This window comes from Schistocerca americana, chromosome 10 (genome assembly GCF_021461395.2).
Source record: "Schistocerca americana isolate TAMUIC-IGC-003095 chromosome 10, iqSchAmer2.1, whole genome shotgun sequence".
Lineage (NCBI taxonomy): Eukaryota > Metazoa > Arthropoda > Insecta > Orthoptera > Acrididae > Schistocerca > Schistocerca americana.
In genome coordinates this window covers 146,209,217-146,227,754 of record NC_060128.1, presented here as the reverse complement: position 1 = coordinate 146,227,754, position 18,538 = coordinate 146,209,217, and the positions used below count along the sequence as shown (strand labels likewise).

At 41.1% G+C, this 18,538-nt stretch overlaps 1 protein-coding gene across 1 annotated transcript in view; it reads right to left on the bottom strand.

Annotated features, from left to right (window-relative positions):
* The window catches only part of LOC124552313 (protogenin A-like), a 394,295-nt gene that overhangs the window by 67,060 nt on the left and 308,697 nt on the right, over positions 1–18,538 (bottom strand). Inside the window, exons 10-12 of the mRNA XM_047126586.1 lie at positions 15,235–15,426; positions 13,612–13,811; positions 9,385–9,514 (exon numbers count right to left, since the gene is read on the bottom strand). Of these exons, the coding sequence (XP_046982542.1) occupies positions 9,385–9,514; positions 13,612–13,811; positions 15,235–15,426 (522 nt within the window). The remainder of the gene's footprint in view (positions 1–9,384; positions 9,515–13,611; positions 13,812–15,234; positions 15,427–18,538) is intronic.

Genomic DNA, 18,538 nt, shown 5'->3' with positions numbered 1-18,538 from the left:
AAATCAGAACATAAAAAGTTCTTTCTAAATGCTAACAGAGATGCACAATCTATGTGAAAATAATTTATGTTTCTAGTTTTGTGGTTTTCATCCATTTTTCCAAAAAAATTGGATGAAAACCAGTGTGGGTTTAGGCCTCTTAGAGGTTGTCAGGACCAGATCTTTAGCCTACGGCAAATAATGGAGAAGTGTTATGAGTGGAACAGGGAATTGTATCTATGCTTTATAGATCTAGAAAAGGCATATGACCAGGTTCCTAGGAGGAAGTTATTGTCTGTTCTACAAGATTATGGAATAGGAGGCAAACTTTTGCAAGCAATTAAGTCTTTACATGGATAGTCAGGCAGCAAAATTGACGGTAAATTGAGTTCATGGTTGAGAGTAGTTTCAGGGATAAGACAAGGCTGCAACCTGTCTCCACTGTTGTTTCATATTATTTATGGATCATATGTTGAAAACAGTAGACTGCCTGGGTGAGATTAAGATATGTGAACACAAAATAAACAGTCTTGCATATGCGGATGACTTAGCAGATTCGATTGAAAGTTTGCAAAGTAATATTTCAGAGCTAGATCAGAAATGTAAGGACTATGGTATAAAGATTAGCATCTCCAAAACGAAAGTAATGTCAGTGGGAAAGAAATATAAACGGGTTGAGTGCCAAACAGGAGGAACAAAGTTAGAACAGGTGGAAGGTTTCAAGTACTTAGGATGCATATTCTCACAGGATGGCAACATAGTGAAAGAACTGGAAGCGAGGTGTAGCAAAGCTAATGCAGTGAGCGCTCAGCTACGATCTACTCTCTTCTGCAAGAAGGAAGTCAGTACCAAGACTAAGTTATCTGTGCACTGTTCAATCTTTCGACCAACTTTGTTGTATGGGAGCGAAAGCTGGGTGGATTCAGGTTACCTTATCAACAAGGTTGAGGTTACGGATATGAAAGTAGCTAGGATGATTGCAGGTACTAGTAGATGGGAACAATGGCAGGAGGGTGTCCACAATGAGGAAATCAAAGAAAAACTGGGAATGAACTCTATAGATGTAGCAGTCAGGGCGAACAGGCTTAGATGGTGGGGTCATGTTACACGCATGGGAGAAGCAAGGTTACCCAAGAGACTCATGGGTTCAGCAGTAGAGGGTAGGAGGAGTCGGGGCAGACCAAGGAAAAGGTACCTGGATTCGGTTAAGAATGATTTTGAAGTAATAGGCTTAACATCAGAAGAGGCACCAATGTTAGCACTGAATAGGGGATCATGGAGGAATTTTATAAGGGGGACTATGCTCCAGACTGAACGCTGAAAGGCACAATCAGTCTTAAATGATGATGATGATGAGTTTTGTGGTTATGAATTTCACAGTTCATCCAAAATGCACTCTTGCTACTAACCACATGTACTAGTAATGAGTAAATGTATTGGTGCATATGTGTAACAATCACTAGATCCCTGCAGAGTTTCTGCACGATGGTTGGTTATCAACTTTACATAATACACTTATTGCACATTCCTGTAGGACATATACTTTTGATCTTGGCACGAAATCACACATGTAAGTTACTTTCTGAGGTCCTACATACTTGGGTCATCAGCAAACACTGCTGGTAAACCATTTATGCAGGTCAAGAAAAGTAGTGGACTGAGTACTGGTCCTTGTGAGGAAGCATATTTTGTATTTTCCCACCACAAATTTAGTTTTTTCCCTGTAGTACAATTTGCTGAGGTGGCTCTCTTTATTCTGTTGTTCAGATAGGACTGATCCATCTGTGTCCTTTAAGACCACACTATTTCAGTCTCCCTTACTGAGTTCTATGATTTACACAAATGAATCATAAAAGTCTAGTTTTTTCCTTATTTATAATACCAGAACTAAGTTGTTGAGATAATCTAATGCTTTTTCTGTAGAGACGACTCTGTGAAGGCAAACTCAGCTGCTGTTCAAAGGTTTTACTGTCAGAAAAAAATGGACTAGTTATTCCCCTCCCTCCCTCCCCCCTTCCCCCCCAAAGAATAAGTGATGAGGGAGATGGGTCTGTAATTAAACATTATTCTTTTATCAACACTTTTATAAATGGGTGTTACTACCACATAACTTGGTCTTCAGGAAATACTTTTTGACTCAATGACTGGTTATGAGGGTAACTCACAGGGCATTCAACTGAGTCAGCACAAGATTTAGTATTTTGCCTGAGATACCACAACAGCCAGAACTGAGTTAGCAAAAGTGATGTCTTCTGCTCGAGTGTGCAAACGCTGTACTAGTAAATCTAATGTACCTTTTCTTGATCCATTTTGTCATTGGTTGTACCAAAATAACTTGTATACCATGAGCAAAACAAGACCACCAGACCAGCATATGTGTCACAATTTCATCAAACCCCCAACTACAATAAGAGTCCACATAGGCATACATATTGAATAAACAACAATTAACAGTCACAAATAATATACAAATGTATAAAGTTATAGCTTATGATGACATCATGGAAGTACTACATTTACTGTGAGACAACGGCCTCTGTGAAACTATAGCTTCCTTCATCAGACTTTTTAATCAAAGGTGTCAACTTTAAGATAGATGGTGTCAAAAAAAAGTTAAATTTAGTACATGTTTTGTCTTCCTTTATAACTTCAAAGGCTGATAACAAGTGAACACATTTCTACAAAAGCCGTAATTCACTAATTTTCAGACAGGTTAACAGTTAATTCACTGACCTATGATCACATTTTCAGAATGTTTTAGTCTTTAGTTTTTCCTTGTCAGAATATGGGCAAAAATTGTCACAACATTTTGCAACAGTTTAAAAAGAGATTATATCACTGGCAGTGTTGCCTGGCCTCTACTTCTGTTACTTCTCTGATCTGCATAGTAAGTTGCATCAGGTCAGCAAGCAACAGAACCTAGAGCTATTAGGTCAGAAACAATTGTTCGCTACACTCAATCTCTTCCCCCCCCCCTCCCCTCCCCAACATCTTCAGTCAGTTCCAAAGCAAGGCAACCCTTATCAAAACAGCACTAGCTACACTGAGTCACAAATGAAGCTTAACACTCTTCAGAACTTCACATAGGTCACTCTGGTACAGTCCATACAGGTTTCATCAAAACAGAATATGGCTGAACCAGGAGCATCTTGCAGATTCGCTCAATTGAAATAAAATAACTCAATTACCATACTTACTTATGTGAACTGAGTAGTACCAGTCCAAACTACTGCCCATATATATACTACTGAAGTATTTCAAGTGTTACAAATTTGTCCTTCTGACTCCTAAAAAAAAAAAATCATATTTATATAACCATATACATTTCATTTTATTGATTTTTCTTCATCGGTGATCTGAAATCAAACATACTAATAAATTCAGTTTGCTTTCTACACCTAACACATTTATTTACGAAATATATACAGCACGTATATTCAATTACAGCTTTTTTGTCCAATTTCTGCCTATATCTGAAAGTATTGCCTGCTTGGAAATTTTCCACGGAAGGAAGTTTTCGGCCCAACTTTCAGATTCGTTTGCAACATCACACATTTCTTGGTGTGAAATACGACAAAACACAGCACCATTAATATTCATTTACAGGATGTATACGTGGACAAGGAAAAAAAATTCCCAGATGTTTCCCGGATTTCCCGGTTAAAATTACACTTTCTCCCGGATGAAAATACACTTTTTCCGTGTTAAGTGACAGTATACTCTTCCTCGGTACTGTTAAGTCATCAATCCTTTGAATGCTTATGGTTTTATATACCGACGTAGAATTCCCCGGTACTTTAGAAAACGAAACTAAGGGGGGAAAAAACACGTTTTGAAAGGCCTTTGATGTGCAGCAACATGTACGCTACATATTTTCGTATTACGAAGGTATAAATTTTAATTCCACCAAATAACGCGTATCACTTTCTGAAGCATTAAAACTGAGATTGCGATGTGGTTTTGTAAGCGTCATAGCTCATTCACGTGATCTCGCCAGCTGATGACAGCAATAGGACACGTGATGCAGTCAGCCAATAGCAAGATCACTCTTAAGTAGCGCGAACACACAAATAAGAAAAGGTAACGGCTTAAATTAATATACATAGCATTCACATATAATATTGGTCTCGAAGATTAGTAAGTTGGAAGAGAAGCTAAGCTTCCACATATAATGTTGATCTTTCTTGCGCGTGTTGCACTTTAAGATACACACACAAATGTGCCAGTAAAATTTTTAATATCAACACAAATGTCTCATTTTCTGGGCTCGAAATACTTCTAAATGGTCGTCCTCAAAGAGCTGATTTTTAAATGACAGTCAAACACTTTGTGATTTAAGAAATTCATCGTACATTCTCGCACATAATTCATCTTGCGTAAAAGGAAATCTGCTTTGAATGTAACGCTTTGAATGTAACGCTTTTCAAACCACCAACCGCAATATTTTCCCGTGACCTGTTAGAAATAGGTTCATTTCAGCAGTTGCAAGAAAGCGCCAGATAACTGGCGTCACCGCGCTTGCGCAGCTACGATGACACAGGAAGCTCATATGTTCGTACGTGTAAAACATTAAAAGATCTTACATTATGTGATAAAAGAAACAAGTCATCAAAGGATACTTCACGAGTGTCGGGATTTCGCGAACCATACTAAAATGCAAAATTCGGCATAAAATACACATCCGTATGTAAATTTTCTTGGAGTGCCAGTACTCATGTTTGGTTCTTTATTATAGCATAATGCTATACGGGCACTTGAAATGCAGCGAACAGTTGAAACTAGTCAATAGTGTGAAATTAAACACTTCGTTTCAAATAAATTGACTGCCGCAGTAGAAATCTCTTTAGCAAACCAGCAAAAATAGCTTCATGGTTCTGTAAGGCGATTAATGCTTGACTGTAAAAGGTGGAAATAAAATCTGAAACTATTAACATATTTTAGCCTGCCGTAATTATGCGAACGTATTTTAATTCATTTGATAGCTCCCGGCCACAAAAATCCGTTTTGTTACCATTTAACGTGAGAGTAATAAACGAAGAGGAAACAATAAAATCACTGGACATAAACACAGGTCATGAGGAGACGACCCACCTCTCCACCACAACTCGGACTGCTCTGTGCATCAGCCCCACATCTACGATATTTCCGAACTGGGGCAATATTAAGTAGTGGCGCCCAGCCACACTTCCGTAACCAGAAGCGGGAATAGGTACTACACATACGCTACTCAACTGCGCATGAGCAAGAGCCCGCCCGCAACTGCTCAAACGAATCTAATTTAAACAGTTGTCACGTCATGCTAATCGGAGGCAATTTGTTGTTATAAAGCATTGCATAGTGTTCCTAAAGCCTTTGACACACTTAACTGTTGGCAGACGCTTGTATGAGCACTGTTTTGTTGTTGTGTATTTGTATATGACGCATTTCCTTTGCAACTTAAGTTTTATTTTCATTTTTTTTTTTTCTCCCGTTCATGTTTTGTTGCTGCAGTATCATTCTGCAGTAGTGGGATACAATAATATCCTTTGTTAGAGTATTGGCTCTTACCAGACAAAATCACAAAAATTTAACTGAAAACTAAAACAATGAAAAATTCCCGGAATTCTAAACAATTCCCAGATTTTTCCCGGTTTTCTCCCGGATGTAAAAATTCCCGGGTTTTTCCCGGATCTCCCGGTTGTCCCGGGTCGTATACACCCTGATTTACTTTTCCTGGCTAAATGTGTGACAATGTGTCTATGCATTTTGTGTGTGCAGCATTGCCAGTTTAACTACTGGTTTAGGTTTTCACATTATCCTGTGATGTTCTTTTGATCTGTAGTTTGCCATATACTGATCAGCCAGAATATTATGATATCTGCCCACTGTGACATTCATTACTGTCAGCTGGCATTGTGGGCATCTTTCTGGGTTAGAAAATAGATAAGTGGAGCAGAGGAAAAGGGGGGAAATGGGGAATTGTACTGATATAAGTGACTCTGACAAAGGGCAGACTGTTACGGTCCGGTGCCTGGGATCTAGCATCACAGAAATGGCCAAGCTGTTCAAGGACTGTCATCGTGCACAGGTACAGAAAGTGGTTGAAGAACAGTGGGGCTGTGGGTAGGTGACAATGTGTCAGATGTCCAGACATTCCTCAGAGAATGTGCGGAACAGAGACTTGTCCATTCTGTAAAGCACGAATAAGGCCCACATCTACTTCTACATCTACATGGATGCTCTGCAAATCACATTCAAGTGCCTAGCAGAGGGTTCATCTCTATTATTCCAATCTTGTATAGCGTGCGGAAAGAATGAACACCTATATATTTCTGTACGAGCTCTGATTTCCCTTATTTTATCGTGGTGATTTTTCGTCCCTATGTAGGTCTGTGTCAACAAAATATTTTCGGATACAGAGGAGAAAGATGGTGATTGGAATTTCATGAGAAGATTCCGTCGCAACAAAGAACACCTTTCTTTTAATGATGTCAGAGCCCAAATCCTGTATCATTTCTGCGACTCTCTCTCTCCCATATTTCACGATAATATAAAATGTGCTGCCTTTCTTTGAACTTTTTCGATGTATTCAGTCAGTCGTACCTGGTGTCAAAAGCCTTCTGGAAATCTATCTGTGGCAGATCTAGTGACATTTGCTGATGCCAGGCACAGGTGTTTCAGTACACACTGCTCTGCACACAGTGTCGAACATTGGGCTCCACTGCTGACGACTCCTACGCATTCCCATACTGACTCGACGACACCGTCAGTTACGCTCGTTACACCGCGTTCACGTTCGCCGCTGGATGTGTCGTCATCCATGTGAACTGCTACTCAAAAAACGCACCACGGCACATACATGGAGTGGTGGGGGTAGTACTGTTCCGCAAGTGAGGTTCAGCTGGCCTTCAATGGAATCTCCAGTGGTAATCAAAGGCACCGTGACAGCTGCGGACTACGGGAATGTTACTGCGAACCACCTGCATCTCTTCACACTTGACATGTTCCCCAATTGTTCTGGCACTTTCCAACACGATAATTCGATGTCACAATGCTAGAACTGCTACACCGGTATGAGAAGCTCAGAAGAGAACTCACAAATTCACCTCATTTGAAGAAATCAGAACATATAAGTGATACTATCAGATGCCAGTTCTGCCTGATTGAGACACTGGCCCATAGTCTGTGTGACCTGTTTGTAGACATTTGGTGCGACTTCCCTACCTCTGGAAGCCTGCCGAGGACTTGTCAAATCCTCATTGTGCAGAATTTCTGCAGTATTGCACTCTAAAGATGGGACATAATGTTTTGGCTCATCAGAGCATGTAGGAGGGGCATTTGAAAAGTCCGTGCAAAAATAAAAACTACTTACGTGTTTGGGGTAAACCTTTTTTTATTTTTTGACATAGTCTCCAGTTAGACTTTTACACTTTGTCCAACGCTGTTCTAATTTGTTGATCCCGTCCAAATAATAGGAATTTTCCAAGTCTGCAAAATAGCTATTAGTTCCTGCAATCACCTCCTCGTTTGAATAAAATCTTTGTCCCGCCAGCCATTTCTTCAAATTGGGGAACAAATAGTTGTCCGAGGAAGCCAAGTCTGGAGAATAGGGGGGATGGGAAATGAGTTGGAATCCTATTTCTAATAATTTTGCGACCACAACTGCTGAGGTGTGTGCTGGTGCATTCTCGTGATGGTAAAGGACTTTTTTGCGTCCAAATGTCAGCAGTTTCCTTGCAGCTCGGTTTTTCAAACGGTCCAATAACGATGAATAATACGCACCTGTAATAGTTCTACTGTTTCCCAGATAGTCGATGAGGATTATCCCTTGTGAATCCTAAAAGTCAGTCACCATAACCTTTCCGACCAAAGGAATAGTCTTCATCTTTTTTGGTGCAGCTTCTCCCTTGGTAACCCACTGTTTAGATTGTTGTTTGGTCTCAGGAGTATAGTAATGTATCCATGTTTCATCCACAGTGACAAAACGATGCTTAAAGTCCTGCGGATTCTTCCTGAACAGCTGTAAACCATCCTTGCAACACTTCACACGATTCTGTTTTTAGTCGAGCGTGATCAATCGCGGAACCCATCTTGCAGATAGCTTTCTCATGTCCAAATGTTTATGCAAAATATTATGTACCCATTCATTCAAGATGCCCACAGCACTAGCAATCTCGCACACCTTAACTCTTCTGTCAACCATCACCATATCATGGATTTTATCAATGATTTCTGGAGTCGTAGCCTCCACAGGGCATCCAGAATCACTTGGGCCCATATTGCCACTCCGAAAATTTTGAAACCACTTATAAACTGTTCTAATCAAAGGTGCAGGGTCACCGTAATGTTTATCAAGCTTCTCTTTAGTCTCCTGAGACATTTTGCCTTTCATAAAGTAATGTTTAATCACCACATGAAATTCTTTTTCATCGATTTTTTGACAATCACTCGACTTCCTTGATTCATACAAATGCTAAACACAAAGAAATAGACCAATATGGCTGAAACTTTGTGTGCGTTCTTTCCAAAGATGCTACTAACTAAACATGACCTCAATACACGCTGGTGGTGTCATCTCTCGGACTTTGCACAGACTTTTCAAATGCCCCTCGTATGTTATGACAGTCTGTTCCTGTCCACTTGTATTTCTTTAATATTAGCTGCATTGCCCAGGATGTTTAATATCTACCACACAAAGTGATTGGCCCCTGGCCCTGTGCCCTGTTGTCATAGCAAATGCAAGCTACATGGGGAACTGTAATAGCTTTAAATTGGAGGGCATATTTGAATCATTGGGTGTCAACAGAACCTGGCAGATGAATATGTCTTCACCTGAAGCATTCATAAAAATCAAGTTCACTGTATTTTTGGAGAATTTATCTTCTATTGTTTTAGCTCAGTTTTCACTGTTTCAAGTATGGCTGTGTCTGAGCATGATTCAACTGGTCGAACTGTTTACATCACAGTTTGAGAAATCTCAAGTTCTGTTCAGTCTTTTGATCAGCCTGCAATCTACTGACTTTTGTCGGTACTATATCCGTGACTTACCTTGGTGTGTACAGCACTTTGGATTTTAATAATAAAAGTAATTGTGAAACATAAGTGAAATATCGTCTAGGGTATGTGTCATACATAGCAGTGGCACCTGTTCAATAAATAAGAGTTTGAGGACATGTTTCTGTCAGAAGAAGGAGGAGGAGGAGGAGGGATAAGTTGGTAATGAGATACAGAAGAGGGGAGCAGATGGAGATCAGATGGATGGAACTATTTAAATAGTCCGCAGTGGCTGCTGTTTGCTGACTCCTGCACACCCCTAGCAGCTGGCTCCCCTTCATGATGACATTTACAAAACGTGAATCGTGCGTGGCTCTCACACCAGTCAAACTACTAGTCAGTTCCTGTCCGCAGGTACAGCTGTAAGCTTACCTAAACCCGTGAGCACCGCACGTGTCGCGTTGGCGTCGTAAGTGAAGGGGCCGACCTCCGAACTGCCACGCGGCCTGTACCACAGCTGTACTCCGTCGTCGACAGAAGTATTCGGCTTCTTCCATGCGACCTAAGTGGGATAAACACCAGTTCCCGAAATACAATGAATTGAAAACACTGCAGATGTGAAACATTTTTCAACTGCTAGCACTGACAAGAAAGGTAGTCACAGCATCTGGGAAATAGAGAGTAAAGGTATAAATTCCCTCAGTACTTGTTGCAAAAGGAAAATCCAAAATTTTAACTTTTTGCTAAAGAATAGACAAGGATATTCAAAAATATTAACCTGATGCATTTAAATTTTATTTCATGAAATAAAAACTGGAAATAAATAATCTATATACAGAAGGAACCAGAAAGTTTTAAAGTTCTCGAACACTAAGTTATAAATATATGGCTCTTAGCTTGCCACTGAATCATATTTTGTGTATACCACAGTATTTCCTCAAAGCAACTGCTCAATAACATCAGGCAATGGCTGTTTGTTACAACTGGCATGTAGGAATAACCAGTGTCCATACTGCAACACTCTGTACGGAGTCCTCATTTGAAAGTCACACATGTGCAATGGAGTTGCTTGCTTGCAAATAATAATGTGTTCAGAGTTTTCTGAGCATACCAGATCTGATCAAAAAGTAATGGGAATTTTTTTTTAATTTCACAGGCTTTACACATCCAATTTTTAAATTTTTTATTATCTTGTTGATACACGTGCCCGTGATGAATGTTTGCAATTTCAGCTCTTTTAAATGTTTAGTTTATTATTGACAGAAAAACAGTCGTATGTGTTTTCGAGAGCTCTGCCAATTCCTACTTTCAAAAAAAATTTTGTTTGAAAAATGGAATAAAGTGCAGCACATTTAAAATGTTGAATATGGCTTTCAACAAATCTTCTACAACTAAGGCAAGAGTTTACAAGGGTATAAATTTTTCAAAGAAGGCTGAGAAGGAGTTGAAGTCGACAACCGCCCTGGACGCGCTACCGCATCAATTACTGATGATGTGGAAGAAGTAAAGAAAATATTTCTGGAAAAATTGCCAATCACCATCAGTGAAGTTGCTGATGATATCAGCATATCCTACAGATCATGCCAAGCAATTTGTTGAGACGTTTTGGGTATGAAACGTGCAGCAGCAAAGTTTGTTGTGAAATCGTCGACTTTCAAATGACGCCGCATAGACATTGCTGAATGAAGTCGACAATGATCTTGAACTTCTCAAGAAAGTTAAAACAGATGACAAAACATGACTATATGTTTGTGAAGTTGAAAACAAGGGTCAATCGTCCCTATGGAAACTGCTTGAAGAGCCAAGAAGGAGAAAAGTTCGACAAAATCGATCACGTGTGAAGGTTCTTCTCACTGCATTCCTCAATTACAATGGGATATGGCACCATGAGTTCCTGTCTTATGGTTGCACGGTCCATAAGGAATACTATCTAGAAGTTACACATCATTTTTATGAAGCAATCTGAAGGAAAGACCAGAACTGTGGTGAAATCACTCATGGACACTGCATCACAACAATGCTTCCAATCTCACCTCAATACTTGTTCCTGATTTTTTGACAAAAAACAAGCCATTACGGTACCTCAGCAACTGTATTCACCAGACATGGCCCTCTGTGACTTCTTTGTGTTCCCTATGCTGAACAGAACCATGAAATGCCACCATTTTGCCACCATTGATGAGATAAAAAAAATAAAAAATAAAAAAAAAAATTATGAAGATGCTAAACGCCGTACCGAAAAGTGAGTTACAGAGGTGCTTCCAAGACGGGAAAAAGTGCTGGCACAACTGTATTATATCTGAGGGCAATTACCAGGGGACAAGTTGATGTTGATGAGTAAATAAAAATTCTTTAAGAAACACAGAAATTCCCATTTCTCTTTAATCACACCTCATATGCCAGGTGTCATCGTCATCGTCTTCGTCATCTCATTTGCCGCAACTGTTCACACTACCCTATCCTGTGCTGTGCTATTATCTTCAATTCTGCATAATTACTGCAACTTACATCTATCCAAACTTGCTTACTGTATTCGAGCATTGGTCTTGCTCTACAATTTTTACTCCCCACCAATACTTACCTCCACGGGCACATTGATGATTTCCTCATGTCTCAGGATGTGTCCTATCAAGCAATCCCTTCTTGTGCCACCAATAAGTCCTGTTTTCCACCATTTTGATTCGGTACCTCATTATTAGTTGTTCAATCTATGTATCTAATCTACAGCACTATTCTGTAGCACCACATTTCAAAAGCTGCTATTCTCTTCTTGTCTGAATTGCTCATTATCCATGTTTTATTTCTGTACAAGGCTACACTCCAGGCAAATACCTTTAGAAAAGAGTTCCTAATCGTTAAATTTATATTCAATGTTAAAAAATTTCTTTTCTTCAGAAACATATTTTCTGCAATTCCCAGTCTGCATTTTATGTCCTCCTTTCTTCAGCCACTGCCATTTATTTTGCTGCCCATGTAACAAAACTAATTTTCTACTCTTGGTGTCTAATTTCCTATTCTAATTCCCTCGGCGTCACCTGAATTAATTTGTCAGCATTCCATTATCCGTTTTATTTTAGATGATGTTCATTATCTATCTTTTACTATTGCTGATATTAATCTTTTAACTTCTTTTGAACACACTATCCATTTTGTTCAATTACTCTTTGGAGTCATGTGCCGTCTCTCACAGAATTACAATGTCATCGGCAAACTTCAAAGTTTTTATGTCACTCCCTGAACTTTACTCCCCTTTCCAAATTTATCCTCAGTTGGCCTTCATGTTGCTCAATATGCAAACTGAATAACATCAGGGATAGCCTACAACCTTGTCTCACTCGCTTCTCAACTCCTATTTCTCCTTCATGCCCTTTGACTCTTATACGAGGGCCGTTCAGAAAGTAACCTCCAGTTGATTTAAAAAAATACACCAAGTTAAATAAAAATATTTTAATATATACATCTTACAACTACATCTTTGCACTATTTTTCTACATAGTCTCCATAGCGATTGAGGCACTTATCGTATCTCTTCACAAGCTTTGAAATTCCTTCTGCATAAAAATCACCCGCTTGTGCTTGGAGCCAGCCTGTGACCGCATGTTTGAGCTCTTCGTCGTCATCAAACCGCTGTGACCCGAGCCATTTCTTCAAATGCATGAAGAGGTGATAATCACTTGGCGCCAGGTCTGGGCTGTAAGGTGGATGGTTGATAACGTCCCACTTGAAGGACTCGAGAAGGGCCGTTGTTCTGCGAGCAGAGTGAGGGCGGGCGTTATCGTGCAAAAAAAACGATACCGGAAGTCAGCATACCACGGTGTTTGTTCTGTATAGCCCGTCGTAACTTTTTTATTGTTTCACAGTACACGTCTTGATTAATGGTCGTACCACGTTCCATGAATTCAACCAACGTCGATTTTCACGAACTTTTGCATCAACTGTCTGAACGAGTTCGTCAGTCACCAATGATGGTCTACCACTCCTCTCTTCATCATGAACGTTTTCTCGTCCACTTTTAAATAAACGTACCCATTCACGGACAACTCCTTCACTCATAACTCTTGGTCTGTACACGGCACAAAGCTCACGATGAATAGCTGCTGCAGAATATCCTTTGGCTGTAAAAAGCCTTATGACAGCACGCACTTCACATTTGGCGGGGTTTTCTATTGCAGCACACATTTCAAACTGCCACAAAAACTAAACTAGCGCAGGTACGACGTTCACTCGACCACGGCTTGATGCCGACTGACCTGTTGAGTGCGTGAACGCACAGATGGCGTCGCTACTCCCCCCACAACCCGCACTGTGACCAATCGGAGGTTACTTTCTGAACCGCCTTCGTAACTGCAGTCTGATTTCTGTACAGGCTGTAGATAACTTTCACTCACTGTATTTTACCTCAGCTACCTTCAAAAATTTCAAAGTCTGTCCCACAGGGACCACAAACACAAGATTGGACTAATTACTGCCCACGGAGAGGCATATAGGCAGGCATTCTTCCTGGGCTCAACATGCAACTGGAATAGCAAGAAACCTTAACTAGAAATACCCATATCCAAGCACTTGACAGTGGGTTAAACAGTATATACATAAATGTTTATTTAGAACCTAGATCTGTTATTGTCACTAGGAGGCCTTTTGGAGGACCAGTGCTCTGACCTGCAGCACGGTGGCATTGACGCGCGTGACGACCAGGGCGACTGCCACGGGGCTCCCACCCACGCTGCCACCGGGCCCCTCGTCCCCATCCACACTGCCGCTGGGCATCTGCACCGTGACCCACGGCAGGTCTTCCGTCGGGTAACCACGGCTTGTCGCCGCCAGGACTCTGACGTTGTAATGTCTCCCCGGTTCCAACCCTGTATGGGAACAGTGTTTCATATAATCACACAATGCTGTTTACAATGATATGTTTTGGGCACATAACAGCAAGGTTTTTAGGTATCTGTATGAAAATTTTGTGAGATGCATGTTGGTAAAATATGTGTTACAAAATAATAAAATTTCAACAACAATGAAAATTACAAAAATAGCCCAAAAACACGTGCGCGAGCATGTGTGCGTGCACACACAAAAGTAATATATTTTTTTAAGCCGAGAAGTTACAATGACAGCACATGGCTGCAGCCAACTTATCGCTGGAATAAAAAGAATGAGCCACCCACTCTGCAACATACTAAAAATTAGAGACACCACATGAAAGTTCGGAAGGTTTACCAAACTTGCCTCGTCACCAGTTAAAATCGAGTATACCTCCCCACCTACACTCGGTTCTGCCCTCTCGTCGCCATGTAAAAGGCACTCACTTAAAATGTTGCATAAAGTGATTACGAGCCACAGGCATCGCAGACTGGGGGATCCTCTTGCTGGAGCACAAAGCAATAAATAGGGGATGGTGGTCTACTCAGGGGTGGGTAAGTGGCACAGATTTTCATTGTAAAGGCACAGGGCATTTGTCCATGCCACGTTCCTGCAGTTTCATCCCCTTCTGCAGCACTCTTCCTCATAGATCTCAAATCTAAGCTCTCGTAATTAACTGAATCTTTATATGAGATTTTCCATTAATCATTTATTAGGTTATGCCACATTTTCACATTTCGAGGCAGAATTTGCATCTATATTCACATTTATCGCAAATGCAAATTTTTCAGGTCCGTAGTAATTTCTAACTTACAATGTGCTAAAGTTGTTGTATTGTACTTCTTGCTAAGATAGGCCTCACTTGCAGTTTGAGCCCAATTAGATAGTGACTGAATTAGAAAGTTTAAATTTCAAATCTATTTGTATTAACTAGCATAAAATTTGATACTGAAATCAGTGGGATGTTCATAACCAGACATTTGCAATTGTTCGAACACCACCTCTTATTTGGACCCTCATTTACTGAAACATTTTTGCTTCTGTTATAGTATATTTTCACTCGTGTCAGTTTTCGATAATAAATGTGATACACCCTGTATACGAATTTTGCACCGAGGTGTCCCAGGCGCCCATCTCAGCTCAGCGCCACAAGTAGCTACTTGCGGCGCTCGTCTCATAAACCGGTTTCAGTTCAACTGCTCTTTTGAATCCTTTGCCATTCTTGACAGAATTACAATGTCACTGCCAAATCCCGAAGTTTTTATTTCTTCTCCCTGTACTTTAACTCCATATTCCCCTCCAAATTTGTACTAATACCTACATCAGAAATTACCTTAAAATATTTACGAGTTGAAGTGATGAAGCACTGCAAACAAATTGCAGCTTAGTATCCCTTCCAGAGACAGTGTCACATCGACCAACCTGTGAGGACATAGTGTGTGGTGGAGGGCGGCAGCTCCTCGACGCTGTAAGCGGGCTCCCCCTGCGGCCCCCACTGCAGCTTGTAAGACGCGACGTGGCCACGCGCCTCCACCGGAGTCAGCGGCTGCCAGCTAACAGATGCCGTCGTCGCGTCCACTGTCTGCACCGACACCCGTGGCGCTGTCGTCGGAACTGCGCAGAGCAGATGTGCTGTCAACGTAGGTGTCCCTACATTTCCTTATTTGTTTGTAACTTAAAACAGTAATACTGCAACATGAAAAATGTTTATTTCCAAACTCAGCACTGAATATTTTTACTAACTGACTTGTGTGTGGGGCCAACACAAATATGACTAACAGGGCATATTGAACATATACAAAGAAGTGCTGCATGAACTATAATAGATTTGTTTGTTAAGCCAAGCAGGAACAATCCCCAAAGGGCAGCTTACAAAGTTTAAAGAACCAGTGTTCAGTGAGGAATCTAGGAATATACGAGGAATGTTCAGAACACAATACAAAACTTTTTTTTTCTCTGCCAATTTTGATTGAAAAAACATGGAAGTTGGTGTGGGACATCACGGAATAGTCCTGCTTTAGCCTCTCACAGTTTCACGAAGTCCCGAGACAGGTGGAAAATCTGTGCGTAGCCTTCAAAATGGCGTCTGTGACAGAGGTGCATTCGAAGCAGAGAGGTGTCATGGAGTTTCTTTTTTTTTTTTTTTTTGGAAAACCAAAGTACTGCAGATTTTCGAAGGTGCTTGCAGAATGTCTACGGAGTCCTGGCAGTGAACAACAACACCGTGAGTCATTGGGTGACGCACCTGTGATCATCACAACACGGTCGCGCAAACCTGTCCGATCTCCCTCCTTACGGGTGGCCAAACACAGCTGCGACTCCTGCAGTGCTGGAACACGTCGGTACTCTTAATCGAGGTAGTCGACGGATCACAATCACATCTCGCTGCTGTCTTGCCGGATGTCTCTGACACACTTGTCCAGCAGATGGGGTACTCAGAGGAGTGTGCGCACTAGGTTCATTGCCACCAAACAGGACAGCACGAAGAACGACAAAGGACCACCTGTGCGGAGTTGCTCGCTCATTACGAGGCTGATCGTGTCAATTTTTTGCCAAACATCATCAAAGGCAATGAAATACGGTTTCATCACTGCCGACCAGAAACAAAACGGTAAGCCACGGTTTGGTCTCACACCACCTGTCCTCTGAAGGGACAGTTCAAAGCTGCACCCTCAGCTGGTAAAGCCTCCTGGGATTCTGAAGGGGTTGTACTGTTCGATGTCCTCCCTCACGGTGAAGTGATAAACTATGAAGTGCACGAGCTACCCCAAGGAAATTAAAGAAATGGCTTCAGCACGTACATCGCCACAAATATGCAAACAAACATCACCTTCTCCATGACGATACAAGGCCTCACACAACTTCGTGCACTCAAGGGCAGCTCATAAAACTTCACTGGACCATTCGTCCTCATCCTCCTTATAGCAAGGATCTCGCTCCTTCTGACTTCCTTCTGTTTCACCCGACGAAGGATGTACGCTGCGAGAAGCAGTACGTGGATGATGGGGAGGTTGTTGATGCAACAAGACATTGGCTCTGCAGTCGACCAGTAGAGCGACATCTCAGTAAGGTGGCATAGGGCCATTAACATTGAAAAATAGGATTCTGCAGCCAAGAGAGTGGGGAATAATATGATGTATTGAAATCCTGAGTAAAACTAACCAGATTGCATATAAATAATTTGTTGCATTCCTTATTGAAGGCCTTCTATGTACGAACACCAAAGGGACGACCAAGGCAGGATTTAGAGTATTTTAGAGCCTTTTGCTATTACATTTTTCATTTATTCATACTTATGATAAATACTCTTTTAGAGTTTTCTTTAATTTTTCAACTTTTCATAACGATCTTGTGAACTGTGTGGTGCATCGTACTGTGACTCAAGTAGCTTCCGCCCACATGGCCACGTGTATCCTGAGAAAAATATAGGACTAATAAGAAAATAAAAAAGATTGCAAGCTCACTGCAAGGTAGGCAGCAGGATTCGAAAACTGCAATCCCCGAGTCCAATTACTGTGTACTCGTGTACACCTGCATGATTGCACATTGAACGATAACTACACGACAGAGTCTCACTGACAAAATAGGTCCTTCTTGTTGACAATTCCACCGTTAAAGTCCACAGCCCAACTAAAACTGCCGCCATACCGTGTCGACATTAGTAAGATTTCAGTTTCCCGACACAGAGCAACGAGGGAGAAACCTGCTGATCAAACTACCACTTATAACACTGTATGTACAGAGAAACTACTTCTACTGTTTTTACGAGAACGCAACTATTAAATAACATACCTTGCGACACATGTTAAGAGTTATGCTAAGTAAGGAACTGAACAACTCTAAAGCACGGACATTCTCAATGCTCTGTTCTTGCATCAATTCCTTTCAGATATTCCTCATACTGTGGGCAGAAAATATGCTTATACAGATTACCTAGACATTGGTTTCCCCAAACATCCATAGAAAAAACTGAAAGGGTACTAACAGATGACATCTCGATCTCGTCTGAATGCTACTGTATGTTGTTACTCGAACCCGGCCCTAGTAAAACAGAATGCTTGCGTTTCCATCTCAGTAACATAAGGGGCCAGCCACCCACTGCAAATCTGCCTGAATGGAATTTCTGTATGCCAAAGTATTTGTTTGTTTAACTTGACAGTTCCTTGACTTACAGATCATTCTTGATTAATAGTACAGTTTACACCAGGAGCAACATTCACCGAACAGTGTGTGGTGCCACTCGGGATCGACAGCCCGAATGATCCGCTGCTCAGCACTGGAATCACTGTACAGCACAGCAGACTATTTTGGTCCTGTGTGGCTACACAGTAACATTACCTAAAAGCTCGACACAAAACTCGATGCTAAAATATGTGCTACCACAAGCTGCCTAAAAACTACACCAGTTAATTGGATTCCAAATCTCTCCACCTGAACACAGAAACTCTGTTACAGGAGTATTAGGTGATACTGGACAACCCCAAGCTTCCCATTCATAACTATATCCCAGGTGCTACATCTGACAGGCTAAAATCCAGACCAGCAGCAATAAAAGCTGCTGCTAAACTTCTCAATGAAGGATTTGACATGTACCACAAATAGGAGCAAATACGAGTGCAGCAAGCACCAGCAAAAATACAGACTGTACCAAACACCCACAGTGAACGAGCAGTTTTCACACTGCCTAGAAGTGTGTGGAAAATAACAAAATATGAAGTACGCTTGG